The following is a 16411-nucleotide window of genomic DNA, read 5'->3' as shown; positions in this document are numbered from 1 at the left end:
CTTGGCTCCTTTCGAATATCCGGTTGCTCGGCAACCCCCCAAACTTCTCTGCACTGAGGGTACCAAAGTGCTGGTATCTTCGTTATTATCCAGGAGAAAACCACGTTTCATTTCTTTGCAAGAAGGGCCTCCAGGGGAAGGAAGGGAGGAGTCTGTCTGTAATGTAGATATTCTTAGGATGTGTGGGTGGTGTTTTGGGCTCTGTGAGCCCCTGGGGTGGTGCGCCCACTCTGTGCGTGTGTGTGCACACGTGTGTGTGTGTGTGTGTGTGCACGGCCCAGAGAGGTGTGGATCTCCCAGCAGGCAGCCACCGTGCTCAGGAATGGGTGCCTGGATCCTGGGTTGAAAACCAGCTTCAGCACATCCCAGGGCGCTCTGCGCTGGAGTTCCCGTGGCTCTACCGGTCCCAGGATGGCGCTCTCGACTGTTGGCCATCAGTGGGCTGGGTTTGGCCAGGGCACGTGGCACTGTTGTCAGGGCTGGTCATTCAAGGCCTCTGCCATGTTGCCGGGTGCTGGAGCGGCTGCTCCCTGCTCAGGGACCAGCACGAGGCTTGAGGACATATTTCCCGTGGAAGGATGGGCGCTCGTGGAGGCCCCGGCCATCCAGCAGGTGGTGGGCTGTGAGCGTGACCCCTCCTCCTGGTGTCAGAGCTGTTTTTGCTTCCCTTAGGGGAGTCAAGGGCTAAGGGCTCTGGGGGCAGGGGAGAAATTTGCTGATTTTCTTCCCAAGTTCCTCCCAGTGGATTCCAGTTTGGGACACGCCTCTGAGAAGGCCGGTGATTTGGGAAGAATGTTCTGGGTGCCGTCTCTGTGAGGAGAAGGATGTTTTCCATGAGCTCACGGGAGGTGTTCTGGATTGTAATCCCGTCATGACATCAGGGAGGGGAAGACCGCAGAGATGGGGTTGTGGCAGGGAGGCCAGGGTAGCCTTGTTGCGGGGAGGCTGTGGGCCGTGCATTTTGGTGGGCCCCGAGGAGCCCTGCACCCCAGCATCCTGGAGTCAGGGTCTGGCGGTACTCTGCTGACCACCTTTACGAGCCTCATTTCCTCATCTGAAAACTGGGCTAAGAAGCCCACCCTGCAAGCTTCCGAGGGCTTTGGAGGGGAGCTGAGGAGTGACTTCACATTCATGGCAGGGTCTGCATTGGGGAAAACTTCAGTGAACCGAGCAGATGTGGGTCCCAGGCTCAGCGAGCTGCCGCCCCGCGGAGCCAGGGGGTGTGAGTGAGCCTTGCAGACTATGGAGTGCTGTCACACAAGCCTTCTGGTATCACAGCACCTTCCCCAGGTGGGACCGGAGGCCTGCAGAAGCGAAGTCGCTTGCTTACCCCGGGGGCTCGTGGCTGGTATCCTAAGAGGCCAACTCTTAGTCACAGATAATCTGCCTTAGTTTGGGTCTCCCCAGAAGCAGACCCCGAGACAAGGACGCAAAGGCAAGCCTGTGTTTGGGAGGTGATCCCAAGAGCCATCGAGAGAGTGGGGAAGGAGCGCAGGGAAGGGTACACGGCCACCATGGGGCTTGTGAGAAGCAAGCTGGTTCTGCTTGGAAGACGTTGTGGGGTATGCGTCAGAGTTTCCCCTCTGGGCACAGAGGCCTGGCACACCTCTCAGCTCACTGTGTCGCTGGGTGGGGGGTGGGCTTGCATCAGCCTCTTGTTACAGGGACGGTGGAGGTGCCCTTCCGCCCCGGATTTCTGGTTCAGAAGGTCTCTCACCTGCTGTCTTCCAGTGACTTCAGTGAGGCAGGGGACAGGGGTGGTTCCTGCTTTAGAGATGGGGACTCTCATTATCCCAGAGGGGACGTTCCCCAGGGAGCCACAGGGAGGGTACAAGCTGGGGCTGGGATCTGGCCAGGTCTGTCTGGCCAGTCCTACCAGGTACACACCTCCAGGGGGCACTGTCCACAAGGGATGCTTCTTGAAGCAATGCCCCTTGGTCTGTGTTCCCTCCTACAGACCGTGACAGAGTTCCCTGGACCCGGCACCAGGTCCAGTCTCAGCCTTTCCCACCCCTTCCTCAGTTTCCCCTTCCTGTTCCTGGCTCGCTCTCCCTTGGGATTTTGATCTTGAGACCATTCTGGGGTGGCACCGGCCCAAAAACTGTTTCCCAAAGCCTGAGCCAAGACGCTGTCTGCACCCAGGAGGAGCCTGAATTCATGAATGGACACAAAGAAGTATCCTGGGGCCAAGCTGGAGAAGGGGAGGCTCTCAGGGCCCAGGGCCAGCTCGGCCCTGGGCTGCCCTGGCCTCTGGGGGACAAACAGACAGACCCCCTCTTTGTGTGGAAGCCTGGACACATCTCTTTAGTCCTCTCTGTCCTGGGATCCCAGGGCCGCCGCTGCCAGGCACAGCCCAGTCCGGAAGGGGCGGCCGCTATAGTTTTCCTGGGAGAGGAGGACTGCTTCTCTCCGGGGGCTACAGCCCCGGGCCCAGGCGGGGAGGAGAGGGAGAAACTGCAGAAACTCTGAGGCTGGGCCTGGCCCCTCCAGCCTGACAGGGAAGGAGCAGGAGGGGAGGTGAGCAGCTGGGATGTGCTGGGGGTCCAGGTGGTGGGGACCCGGCAGGTCAGCCAGCTTCCGCCCTGCCTGGGGCACAAATGGTTTAGAAAGCACCCCCCCTTTTTAAAAAAGATTTTATTTTTAAGTAATCTCCACACCCAACACGGGGCTTGAACCCACAACCCTGAGGTCAAGAGTTGCATGCTCTACCCACTGAGCCAGCCTGGTGCCCCAAAGCATCCCTTTTGAGACCCCACCCAGACCTAGCCCTTAGGAGCGTGGGGCCGCTCTGTTGGCCCTCTACCGAATTATAACGTACAGGGGAGCCTGCCTTTCGCTTACAGCTTGAACCCTGGACACAGCGGGGAACCAGCGCCCAGATCAAGATATTAAACAGGGCCGGTTGCCAGACACCCCCCATCTGCCCCCTCCCGTCACTGTCCCCCACTCCCGAGGGTACCCACTGTCCAGGCTTTTATCATCAAAGGCTCCTGCTGCTGATCCTCGAAGTTGATATAAATAGAACCGAAGTGCGGGTACCGTGGTCCGGCGCCGTGTCTGAGATGCCTGCCGGGTTCTGTGTGCAGCTGTGCTGCCTGTCTCGACGTGGTCTGCTGTTCTGTGCTGTGGCTCCCTCGGTTTCTTTCCATCCTGCCCTGGATGGGCATTCTGGGGAGTTTCCAGCACTCTCTTTGTGACCAGCCCCTTCCCTCCCCCAACTCTGATGGGACAGGTTTGAGAACGCCTGGTCTCGAACATGGATTTCAAACATGGACTTCCGTATTTAAGATGCTTTTGTTAGATTTTTAAAAAATTACTAAATAGGAAATGAACATTGTAGCCGGTGAAGCTATGCAGAAACATAAAGAAAAATTAGTCTTTCCCGCCCTTCTCCCCACCCTCTCCTCTGGGGCCCCCTGTCATACCTTCTGCTTTTCCATGTCAGCTCCCAGCCCCGCCTCTTAGATCGTGGGACCTTGGGCAAGCCTCTTATCCTGGCTGGATTGACCCACGTCTCAGGAGTCTGTCTGCTCCAAAATTTTTGGAAGATTTTAAAAGGCCGGGACTGTTCCTAAGTGTTCTATCTCGAGTCTGAACGACTTTGTAAACACTCTGAGATGATCGATTGTTCAGGTAGTTGCCGGGTATTATCTGCTGCAATCCCGGCTCTGCGTTGGTACCAGGAAGATGGAGATGAATTGGGGCCAGGCCCTTGTTTGCAGCTTAGGGGCCAAGACCGACCCAGAAACACCCAAATATGTGTCGCCTGTGCTGTGATACGGATTGCACGGGCAGCTGTGGGAGTCCAAAGGAAGGAGCTACTCTCTCTGCCTAGGAGTGCCCCAGGAAGAGGAAGAGAGAAGGGGGTCCACCCTAGCACCAGCTCGTGCAGCGGCCTACAGGTGAGAGAGAGCTGTTTACTCTCCAGTCTAGACGGGGGTGTGAGGATCAAGGAAAGCTTTTCAGAGGGGCCTTTGGACCTAGGCTTTGAAGGCTGAATAGGAGTTCTCCAGCTAGCGAAGAGGGAAAGGGATTTTTAAGCAGAGGACAAGATATGTGCAAGGCCCAGAGACATGATGACTGTGGGCCATGGGGAGAGCTTTCTTGGGGTGGGGAAAAATTGCAGGGTCTAAGTCAGGGATAGGAAACAAAAGAAGCCGGTCCCCCTGGGACACAGGCTCTTCTTTTTGTTCTTGGTTTGGCCTGGGCTCTTGTGCTCTGGGCAAAACCGTGGCCCATGAGATCTGCGAGTCTTGGTGTTAGACTTTCCAAGATGGGAGGGACTGACAAAGCTGGGGCTTGGCGGGGACTGGGGATCATGGGCTACTTGTGGCCAGGGGTTGCTCTGACCACTGGCCAATGAGGCAGTGATTTTAGGAGCTGAGAGAGGGCTCTGTCCCTTCCCTTCTTTGCCTCCAGATTCTCCATCCTGGAGAGGATGCCCAGATACCTTACACTATGGTGTAAAAGACTGATGGTAGAACCTTTCCCATCAGAACCACAGACAGGGCTGAAAGGGGAAGTGAGTGCAGTGCAAAGAATAAACCAGGAGTCGGGAGGTCTGGGGTCCCATCTCAGCTGCACCACGTCCTAGTCTCCTAGCCTGTGGCTTAACTTCTCTGAATCCCTGTATAATTGACGGTCATAATCTCGGCCGTGCTCACCTCACAGCCATGCTCAGGCGGAAGGAGGGAAGTGAAAGCATTGGGTAACTCAAGCCAGGGACGGCTGCCTCCTGCCTGCCCTGAGCCCATGACAGACACTGCCAGTCATCACCACCCTCCTTTCCTGCCACGCCTAGACTCACTCTCAGCGTCCTTTGCGACACGGCACACACTTGGGGCAGCCACGACCAGCCCTGGACTTGCGTGGGAGTTGAAGCCTGTTTGCTGTCTGTGCCGAGCCGGGTGTTCCGTTGGTGGTCCTGGGGTCCTGTGGTGTCCCTGTTGTGTGACACCTGACGCTGTCGCCTCTCTCCTCCGTTTGCACACTGCAATCACCTGGGGAGTTTTTAAACTACCAGTGCCTGGGTCCCTGCCTGGCAGTTCTATTTTAGGTGTCGGAGATGTGGCCTGGGCATCGGGGTTTTTCCTTTCTCCCTGGGAATTCTCATGCGCAGCAACATTTGCTCCTTTCTCCCACCTGCCAGGTGGTGAGAGCTTGTGTCCCCGGCGGCCCCGGGTCTCAGGGAGGGGGTGATAATGACGCACCTGAGCCCCAACGCCTGTCACTTCCTTGCTGGCAGGATAACAAGGAGTCTCCCTATGTACCTAGATTTGCCTGTGGCCGGAATTTTCGTTGTTGTTGTTAAAATACATAGCATAAAATATACTGTTTCAACGGGCATTGAGCCCTTTCACGCTGTTGTGCACCCATCACCACCATCCGGCTCCAGAACGCTTCATCTTCCAAACCTGAGACCCTGTCCCCGTCACACACCATCCCCTCCCCCAGCCCCCGGCACCACCACCTGCTCTTGTCTCCATGGACTTGGCGACCCTGGGGATCTCATATACGTGGAATCCTGCATTAGTCACCTTTCTGTGTCTGGCTTATTTCACGTTGCGTAACGTCCTCAGAGATCATCCGCGTTGTCGGTAGCAGGTGTCAGAATTCCTTCCGCTTTAAGGCTGAACGATATCCCATGGGATGCACAGATCACATTCTGTTACCCATTCATCTGTGATGGACACTTGGGCGCGCCCATCTTTTGGCTCCCGTGAATCACGCTGCCGTGGACCTGGGTGTGCAAAGATCCCTCCAGACTTTTGATTCTTCTCCCAGAAGTGGAGTTCCTGGATCCGATGGTGGTTCCATGTGTAATTTGGGGGGGAGCCGCCATACCGTGTTCTACGGCGGCCACACCATTTACTTTCCTGCCAATTTCTCCACATTCTTGCTGACACTTGCTTTCTGTTTTTGGGTAGTAACAGCCACCCTTATGGGTGTGGAGTGGTGAGGCTTGATTTTGAAAGCAAACCTTCTTTCCTTGAACATGTCAGAGCACCGGTTCCGGAGGTGACACGGGAGGTGGAGAGGGAGCCACTAGTCCTGAGAGCCTGCTGTGTGTGGAGAGTTCACACGTCTTCTCCTCGGTGAGGCAGGTGCCGTCACCCTGCTAGAGTGCAGGCCATGTGGTCAGCCAGTCCTGGGCCTCAGTTTCCTCCGCTGAAATGGGGCTCATAATAGGAACTGCCTCATCGGTTGTGAGGATTTATAGTCACAGAATCAGTAACGTTGGTCATGTGCCAACATGTGCTGAGTGCTGTGCGTGGATTAACCCATTTCACCTTTTTTTTAAATCTTTATTTATTTATTTATTTATTTAAGATTTTATTTTTATTTATTTATTTGACAGAGAGACAGCCAGCGAGAGAGGGAACACAAGCAGGGGGAGTGGGAGAGGAAGAAGCAGGCTCCCAGAGGAGGAGCCTGATGTGGGGCTCGAACCCAGATCGCTGGGCTCACGCCCTGAGCCGAAGGCAGACGCTTAACAACTGTGCTACCCAGGCGCTCCTAACCCATTTCATCCTTTTATAATCCTCTGCGGTGGGTGCTGAGATTCTCCCCTTTGCTCAGACCAGAAAACCGAAGCCCAGGGAGCTCTCGCAGCTTGCACATGGACTCGTGGCTAGAGAGGGGTGGTGCCAGGATCGAATCTGGATGGTCTCACCCCCTGAGCTCCTGATTTTAATTGTAAACTCTAGTGCGTGCTCAGTAGATGGTAGGATGAGGGTCTAACCCAAAGAAGAGGCATAGGGAGGAGTCGAGGAGATCCTCAGGCCTGGCTCCACCCCATCTGAGAAGGGCAGCCGGTGAACAGTGTGGAGCACACTTACCTGGGTGCTGTGAGTTCCCGGCTGCAGCAGGAGCGTGTCTCAGGCATGACCATCTCCATGGGACAGCCCTGTGATCCCGTGAGGGATCGGGGGGCAGGCTGGGGCTCTGACGGACGAACTCACTCCCAATTGTTGGACTCACGGGATCGCAACAGCTCCTGCATTTGGAGCGTTCACCAGGTCCAACCGGAACTGCTTCCAAAGGCTGTCCTCTTTCCACTGTGCCCCACTGCCTGTCCAAACCTTAGAAACCCAAGCGTTTGCCACTTTAAGAAAGGACTGGTGCAGGCACCTCCCGGGATTCCAGTGCTGTGTTAGCCAGGACACTGAGCCTCAGCAAAGTGTAATTTACTTGAAGGAAACACTTGAAAATGTTTTGGTGTTCATCTTGGAAGGAGGAAAGGAAAACAGATTTTCTGCTGTCCATCCTTCTGTCCATTCAGACAACTGTGTATCTACCTATACGCTTTTTTTCCTACCAAGCTATGTGCCTAGCTCTCCTACTCACATACTCACCCACCCCTTCATCCATTCCCCCATCTGTCCCCGAATCCATCCATCCATCCCCCATCTGTCCATCCATCATCCTTCCATCCGCCATTCATCCATTCCCCATCCATATCTTCATCCCCATCCATCCCCCATCCATCCATCCTCCAATCTCCCCATTAATCCATCCATCCATCCATCCATCCATCCATCCATCCTACCATTCATTCCCCATCTTCCTGTCCCCTGATCCATCCATCCACCCTTCCAGACAAATATCTACTTATCTAGTTACTTGTCTATCAAGCCATTTGCCTATCTCTTCAGTCTACTTACCCACCTTCCCATCCAGCTAGTTCCAAAGTTGGTAACTGGAAACCTATTGGAAAGTATGGCTGCTGTCTTGTGGACAGTGGAACAGCCAATGAAAAACATTAATAATACGACATTATTTTCTCCTTTTCACGATCAATTAAAAATGTTCATATTTGCGATCTGTAATACCGAGGTGCATCAATCATGTCTTTAGGGAGTTATGGGCATAAGGGCAGCATTTTGCAGCTGCCGAGAAAGCTCTGCAGCCCTACAAGGCCAGGGTGACACCTTCCCGCTCTTCCTTTCCTGCTGCCCTTCGGTCTCCTGAAGTTCCCTCTGCTGTCTTCAGTGTGACCATCCCATTGTGTCTGTGACATCACCCCCAGCAGAGGACTGACCTTCTGTTGTTGAAATCTGTGCATCATAAAAGCATTGGCATAATGACCCTAAGATGAATTTTCCCCAACGTTTTGTTCTGAAAAATTTCAAACGTGTATCAAAAAGTCGCAAGAAAAGTTCATGAGCGCCTGAGTGCCTGTTGCTTTTGCAGTGTTGGCTTTATCACTTCCTCCTCTCTCTGAACCTTTCGAGGATAAATTGCAGACGTCCGGACACTTCATCCTCAAATACGTCCGCACATATCTCCTAAGGAAAGACATTCTCCCCCATAACCGGGACACACTTATCTCTCCCAGTACGTGATACAATACTGTGGTCTGATAGGCAGTCCATCTTTGTCTTCCTTCAAAGCCCTCAAACGAATTCTTAAGAAGAAAAATGCCATCGGGGCGCCTGGGTGGCACAGCGGTTAAGCGCCTGCCTTCGGCTCAGGGCGTGATCCCGGCGTTGTGGGATCGAGCCCCACATCAGGCTCCTCCGCTAGGAGCCTGCTTCTTCCTCTCCCGCTCCCCCTGCTTGTGTTCCCTCTCTCGCTGGCTGTCTCTATCTCTGTCGAATAAATAAATAAAATCTTTAAAAAAAAAAAAAGAAAAATGCCATCAAGAGTGAATCCTGAGGCCTCACCACAAATATGTATTTCATTTTTGTGCATTAACGTGTCGTCTTCTGTCCGTACACGTATTTCGGCCTTATTATAATCATAACGAGTTATATATTTTCTCTTTCCCACTTGATGATAGATACACGGCAAACATTTCCTGTGTCCTTATGCAGTTAGATAAAACTGACGTTTAGTTACACAAATAAAACCTGAATATAATCTCATAAAAATTCAAACAACACAGGTCAGTGGAAAATCTCCTTTGATTCCCCACCCAGTCCCGCAAGTTCAGAATAATAAGGGGCAGCCAAAGTCCTCTGTGCCCAGAAACCCCAATTCCATCCATCTCTGCTCTTTTCTTCCTAGGCATCTTTGCATGCACTTATCACCAACCTGTTAGACATTCAGATTAATTCCTGTTACTAGGATTTGTTCAGTTCCGTGTTACTCGCTTCTCCGTCTCGGCTGTCCATTGGCGTCACCCAGCAGCTCTAATACCGATGCCTGGGTCCCAGCCACAGAGAGATGCTGGGTTATTTGATCTGGGATGGAGCCGGGGCATTGGCATGTTGGAAAGCTTCCCAGGTGTCTTTTTTCTTAGCATTAAAAAAAAATTAAGGTGAAATTGACATATAAAATTTGCCATTTTATTTTATTTTAAAGTAGGCAGCACGCCCAGCATGGAACCCAACACAGGGTTTGAACTCATGACCCTGAGGTCAGTACCTGAGCTGAGATCCAGACCTGAGCTGAGATCAAGGATCAGATGCTTTACTGATTGAGCCGCCCAGGCGCCCCCTGAATTTGCCATTTTAAAGTGAACGATTCAGTGGCAGAGTGCAAGCCACAATGTGCAGTCGTTGCCTCTGTCTGGTTCCGAGCGTTTCCATCCCCCCAAAGAAGACCCTGTAGCCATTAAGTGGTTGCTCCCTGCAGCCTGGGGCAACCACTCATCTCTCTGTCGTTACGGATCTGCCTGTCTGGATATTTCGTGTAAATAGAACCCTGTAACATGTGATCTTCTGTGTCTGTCTTCTGTTCGTGGGACAGCCTCCCGTGCTTGTGGTTTATACGTGTTGCAGGTATGGGAGTGTCCTTCCTTGTTACGGCTGAGTACTATCCTGTGGATGGATCACGTTTCGTTCATCTACCCGCCCGTGTGCAGCCAAGGTTGGGAACCGCTGGCCTCACCTCGTATGTCCTCCCCTTCAGATTGGAATAATAATATTGACTTTGCAAGGATGTGGTGGGCTTTAATGGGAAGTCCCTGGATGGGCCAACCACCAGTAGGAAAATGGTGCCTGGCTCTTTGGGGGGCTCTCCAGGAAGTGGTGAAAAGAATGCCTATTCTTTGAGCACTGATGCGTATCCGGCAGTCCTGTGTGTCCTCTTGAGCCATTTTTTAAAAAAAGACTTACTTATTTATTTTAGAGAGAAAGAGAGAACACGAGCAGGCAGAGGGGCAGAGGGAGAGGGAGAGAGAGAGAAGCAGACTCCCGGCTGAGCTCAAAGCCTGACATGGGGCTCGATCTCATGACCCATGAGATCGTGACCTGAGCCCAAATCAAGAGTCAGACACTTAACCGACTTAGCCACCCAGGCACCCCACTCTTAAGCCATATCATCTCATGGTACCTATAGGGTAGGTAATAGTATCTCCTTTTACATGCAAGGAAGCTGCAGCCCAGAGACGGGAAGTCATTTCCCCTAGGGCTCCCAGCACCTAAGTGACTGCAGAATTTTCCACGCGGCTGTGCCCAGCTCCAAAGCCCTTGCTCCGTCCTTTTCAGGATGTGAATTCAGCCTCCGTCCTTGCCTCCCTGCCAGCTCGGACTCTGGATCCTGACTCTGTTTGGGAGCTCTCCGTGTGGAGTTGCCCTCCCCACCCCCAACAAATGTCATGACCCCGCAGTCATCTAAGCAGGAGGGCTGGCCGCAGAATGGTGATTCTGTTCTCCAGAGAGGAGGCAGAAAGGCCCACCTCCCTCTTTCAGTTTTTAACTAGTGACAGACAGCCTGCTGGAAATATCAACTCTTTGAAAAGAAACTTCTCACAGTCTTGAAGCCTGTTCCTTGACTGTAAGCTCTGTGCTAGAACGTTCTAAATTTTATCTATATGTTTCATCTGTTAAAAATGACTCCCTTATCCCTCTGCTGGGGCATGGATAAACTAGCCATTGTACGTCCAGACAATGGAAGAGCACTCAGCAGTAGAAAGGAAGGAGCCATCGGAACAGCGCGACATAGAGGGACCTCACATGCATGATGCCCAGTGAAAAAAGCCAAACTCAAAAGGCTATGAAGAAAAAAACAAAAGAGGTTGGAAGGGTTGAGAATAATCGCCAAGAACGGTAATGTGTGATTTAGGAAGGCCCATTTTCTCTTTGTGTAAAACACGTTTGTCTTAGATGCATTTTAAATAGAACTAAGTAAATCCCTGCTTGGCATTCAGAGCAGTTTCTTTCCACCTGACAATGCACTTTGGCTTTATAAAATAAATGCTTTTTAGACATTAAAAAAAAAAGACCCAAAAACAAAAACGCTGCAGGCCAACCGTGCAACTCCATTTACTCAACATTCTGGAAAGGCAAAGCTGTAGGGGCAGAGAACAGGGCGGCGGTGACGTGCCTGGGGACGGGTATCGGGGGCCTAGCGTGTGTGGGCATTTGGGGAGGATGAAGGATCTGTTATTTATCTCGGTTGTGGTGGTGGTGACACGGCAGTCTACATTTGCCCAAACTCATGAAACTGGGTAGCCAGAAAAAGAAATTAGACTGTATGTAAATGCAAAGGAAAAGTGAAACCTAAATAAAAAAATTCATTGTCCTCTTAAAAAATGTCTGCCTAGAGGCTCTGAAGAAAGAAAGTAGGCCACAAGGAGGTAAAGAAAAAGTTCTCGGTTCTGGAGGGTTGTGGGAACTCTGTTTCTTGGGCATTTGCCCCGGGCCCTGGGGCCTCGTCTCCTGGCCTTTTTCTCTGCCCTCCTCTCTCCTGTTCAGCGGCTGTAGCAGGGGGCAGAGACAAGGAGGGTTTTGTGGAACCCAGAAACAAATAAAGAACTGCCCATCGTGGGTCGCCACGGCAACGCGACATCCGCCCGTGGACCCGTGAGGCTGGAACCATGGGTGGCTTATTGGTGTTTGTTGAGGGAGCAGAGGAGAGGGTGGCCGGGCCGCGCCTGGTGGCAGGTGGACGAGAGCTCCCTCAGCCCCGGACTCGGTTTCCCACCTTGGAGAGAGGCGTCAGCTGTGTCCCTGTGCAGTTGGCCTCTGTCCCCCCCACCCCCAGCCCCATTGGCACAGCCCCCTTGGAGGCTTTTGGGCAGAATCTATCAAAATTAACACTGTGAGTTCCTGTGATTGCCGTCTCCAGGGCTATAGGAACGAATGACCATACGCTTTGTGACTTTAAACAACAAAAATTTGGTCTCCCAGCTCTGGAGACCGAAAGTCCAAAATGGAGGAGGTCACATCACTGCCATCTGTGTGTCTGTTGTCTCATGGGCTTCGGCTCCGTGGCTGTCCTTTTCCCATAAGCAGCCTAGTCATAACAGATCGGGGGCTCACCCTCCTCCAGGGGGACCTCATCTTAGCTGATGACATCTACAACAGCTGTTTCCAGATGAGGTCGCTTTCTGAGGTACTGGGGGTTAGGATAGCCGCATGGGATTTTGGGAAGACACAGCTCGGCCCGTAACAGTGCCTTTGTGGTTGTATTCTTATCTAGTAAGCCACTCTTGGCCACAAACAACTTCTGAGCTGATGGGCTGGTTGTTTTGGGCTCCTGGGGAGGCTGTGACTCTGTGGGGTCCCCAGCTCCAGGGTCAGGTCCTCCCTTTTCTCTGTGACCCTAAGCCCAGTGTTGAATCCGCCCCTCCTCGGGTGTCAAACTCTGGGGCATTGGAGCACTGGGGCGCTGACGTCTAGCCTGCTCTGCTCGGACGCCTGGCCCTGGGACTTGCTGCCTGGGGGTCTTAGTTGTCTCATCTGTGTAATGGGCTCAGCATGACCCTGGCCTTGTCGCAGGTGGAGTGATCGCCGCCCGCAGGCGGAGGGCAGCTGTCAGAGCAGGTGGGTGGGGAGAGCAGCGTGGACCCCCAGACTTGTCCAGGTGCCGAGGGACCAGGGTAGGAAAACCAGACCCCAGGAGTGCCAGGGCAGGTAGCCGTGTCAGTGCCTGGCAGACACCCTCAGCCCTCCAGCCTTGATGCCTGCCCTGCACACACTGGGCTGCTTGCCATGTGCTCTGCACACTCCCGTCTGCTGGTCCCTGGGCCAGAAGCACCCTTCCCTCTCCTACCTCTCTTTTCACCTGGTAAACTCATTTATCCCTCGATATCTGTCTGCCAGTGCCCGCTGTGGAGCTGGCACTCGGGCATCGTGGTGTGCCTGTGCCCTGGGGAGCCTGTCCCCTCTTGGAAGCCTTCACACTATGCTGTGTCCCTCCTCTCAACTCCAGCCAGCACATAGTAGGTGCTCCCGAACGTTTCCTGAAAGGATGAGGAGCACTAATCCCATAGTATAAGAATTTCTGTTTGGATCTGATGCCTTCTGGATTGTGAGCTCCTTGAGGGCAAGGCCAGGTCACCCCAATGTACCGTCCCTAGTTCTCAGTGTAAAACCAGCATACCGAAGGTGCCTAACAGATGCTCTATGAACTGTATGGCATGGGTCCAGCACGGAGGAGGTGCTGACAGATCCTCGGTGAAGTACACTTAATGCGGATCCAGCACACAGAAGGTGCTCCATAAATGCTCTGTGAACTGTGGCACAGATCCAGCACCCAGAAAGTGCTCCATAAATGCTCTGTGCCGTGTTGTGCTACCAGCATCCAGAAGCTCAGTATGTGCTCGGTGACCTGCACCAGGCATGGACTCGGCAGACAGAAGGTGCTCAGTAAATGCTCTGTGAACTCTACCGCACCGAGCCCTTTGTGCTGAGCTATAAGCCCATCCCTTGTTTGTGGGTCTTCATAGTAATAATTGGGATCTTGGGGGACAGTGTTTGATGCCGCAGTGGAGTTTAACCCCATCGGGTGGATGACGGTCAGCAGAGTCCAAGGTGAACAGGTGAACTGCCCATTTCCCTGATCCTAAGCCTGTGTGGCCAGGGAGGGACCCCTGCCAAGCTGGCCCTGCTTGCCGACCTCACCCTGCCGCTCTCTGACACCCCTCCCCCACCCTGGGGGGACTCTCCCTACACTCCGCACCCCACCGTAGCTTCCCCTCTGCAAGATGGATGGGGCAGTGTGGGTCCATGGGAGCTCCGATGCGGGTCAAAGGAGAGACTGGAGGGGCCGAGGCGTGGAGATTCCCAAAGACTCCGGAACACCAGGAATGCACATTGATCCAGATATGGTCCACGTGTGGACCTACACTCAGCGGAAATGAGTGCGATGGTCACCAAAGATGTGCGCACGGATGCTGACGGACAGAGTTCTCCATGGTGGCCCCAGGGTGGACCGCCCCCCTCCAGGAGACTGGATGCGTACACTGTGTGTGGAATTCTGTACCGCATGAAAACAGCCAATCCCCGCATCCAACGATATGAATGAATCTCGCCAAAGTCACGTGGAACCAAGGAAGCCGGACAAAGAAGGGTTTGTGCTGTGTGATCCATTGATGGGAAGTTCAAAACAGGCCAAGCTAATCAATGATGCCAGTGTCAGAGGTGATTTCCTTGAGGGAAGCGTCACGGGGAGGGGACCTACAGGCCCTTTCTGGGGGGCGGGAAGTGAGCTCGCGCTCCTCCCGGGTGCTGGTTATGCAGGTGGGTGCACAAGTGAGAACTGGGCAGGCTGTACCCACAGGGAGCCGTACTCTGCGTCAGCGAGACGGACAGAAAATGTAAACGAGCAAATGGAGAGAATGCTGTATTTAGCGAAGTTTTGTAACAAATACTACATTGGGGATCAGGCACAAAATATTGGCTAGTTCAAAAGAAGTGTAATAGAGGGGCGCCTGGGTAGCACAGTCGTTGAGCGTCTGCCTTTGGCTCGGGGCGTGATCCCGGCGTTCCGGGATCGAGTCCCACATCGGGCTCCTCCGTTGGGAGCCTGCTTCTTCCTCTCCCACTCACCTGCTGTGTTCCCTCTCTCACTGGCTGTCTCTCTGTCACATAAATAAATAAAATCTTAAAAAAAAAGTGTAATAGAAAGGGGGGAGGAGGGGGGAGAGGAGGGGAGTGGAACTGGGGGGGATGGGAAGGAGGGGGAGGGGAAGGTGAAGAGTGGGATGGGAAGAAGAGGAGGGAGGAGGGGGGAGAGGAAGGGGAGGGATGGGAAGGAGAGGAGGGAGGGGAAGGGGAGGAGTGGGATGGGAAGGAGAGGAGGGAAGAGAGGGGGAGAGGAAGGGGAGGGATGGGAAGGAGAGGAGGGAGGGGAAGGGGAGGAGTGGGATGGGAAGGAGAGGAGGGAGGAGAGGCTGAGAGGAAGGGGGGATGGGAAGGAGAAGAGGGAGAGGGAGGGGAAGGGGAGGAGGGGGAGGGGAAGGGGAGGAGTGGGATGGGAAGGAGAGGAGGGAGGAGAGGCTGAGAGAAAGAGGGGGATGGGAAGGAGAAGAGGGAGAGGGAGGGGAAGGGGAGGAGGGGGATGGGAAGGTGAGGAGGAAGGGGGAGGGGGGATCCTTTTTCCCCACCAGGAGAGACCCAGTCTTCAGGTCTCCTGGGAATCCTGTGACCACAGCTGCTCCCAGCTTCCTGGCCCAGCTTCCCGGAATTATGCCTCTCATTCCAGGTTCATGAACCACCGAGTCCCCGCCCACAAGAGGTACCAGCCCACTGAGTACGAGCATGCAGCCAACTGTGCCACCCATGCTGTGAGTTGGTTTTTGGGGGGCCGAGAGGGGGACACTTCCAGGTGGGAGGGAAGGCAGGCTCTTTACCCTTGGAGAGATTCAACATTTATTCCACGGCCATGTCCCTAGCTGATGACAAGTCCTCTGTGGCCCTTGGAAGAGTGAGTGGGATCTCGAGGGAAGGCCATCTGGGTACATGGGACTGTGGTGCTGAGCATGCCTCTCTCTTGCTCTGCGAACCTTCACTGGCTCCCTGGTACTTGGTACAGCATCTGAACTCTGTAGTGAGCTCTCAGGCAGGCCTCAGCTCATAAGTCGGTCCACCTCCCACTGCCACACCTTTCCCCCAGGTTCCAGCTCCTGCCTGTGCTGTTTCCTGGGTAGAAGGTACGCCTCCAGGCCTTGGCACATGCTGTTCCCTCTGCCTGGAATCCTTGCCGACGCCACCCCAGCCTCGCCTAAGAACTCCTCCTCTGGGCAGTGGACTGCTTTGGGACTAGTGACAGATCTAGACCACGTTGTCCAATTTGCTAGCTGCTGTCCCCGTGTGGCTGTCGCGTTCTTGAAATGCAGCTCGTCTGTTGGAGATGTGCTGGGAGTGCGACATACACGCCAGCTTGGGCAGACTGAGCACGGAAAACAGGATGTAAAATACCTCCTTAGTATGTTTATGTATCTCACCTGGTATTTTGGATCTGTTGGGCTGAACGAAATATGGTATTAACGTCAATGTCACCTGTTTATTTTTCCCTTTAAAAACATGGGTCCCAGACCATCCAAAATGACCTGCGTGACTCACGTTACAGTTCTGTTGGCTGGGGCTGCCATAGACCCTTTCTCCTGGAAAAGTGCTCCCAACACACAGAACTGGGCGCACTTTCAGGGACCCCCTGCCCCCAGCACTTTGGAGAATTCTAGACTTTTCAAGGGAAAGGAGGGACGAGCCAAGACGTGAAGAGTGAAGGGTTTTCCGGG

General features: G+C 53.7%; 1 protein-coding gene across 1 annotated transcript in view; it reads left to right on the top strand.

The window, feature by feature from the left end:
• MMD2 (monocyte to macrophage differentiation associated 2) overlaps positions 1-16411 on the top strand; it is a 40545-nt gene that overhangs the window by 9727 nt on the left and 14407 nt on the right. Inside the window, exon 2 of the mRNA XM_087867050.1 lies at positions 15376-15457. Coding sequence (XP_087723176.1) covers positions 15376-15457 — 82 coding nt within the window. The remainder of the gene's footprint in view (positions 1-15375; positions 15458-16411) is intronic.

Source organism: Ursus americanus, chromosome 2 (assembly GCF_024610735.1).
Source record: "Ursus americanus isolate L20-20 chromosome 2, mUrsAme1.1.p, whole genome shotgun sequence".
NCBI classification, from domain to species: Eukaryota; Metazoa; Chordata; class Mammalia; order Carnivora; family Ursidae; genus Ursus; species Ursus americanus.
Note: the sequence above shows the minus strand (reverse complement) of the source record. Positions and strands in the feature narration are given on the sequence as shown.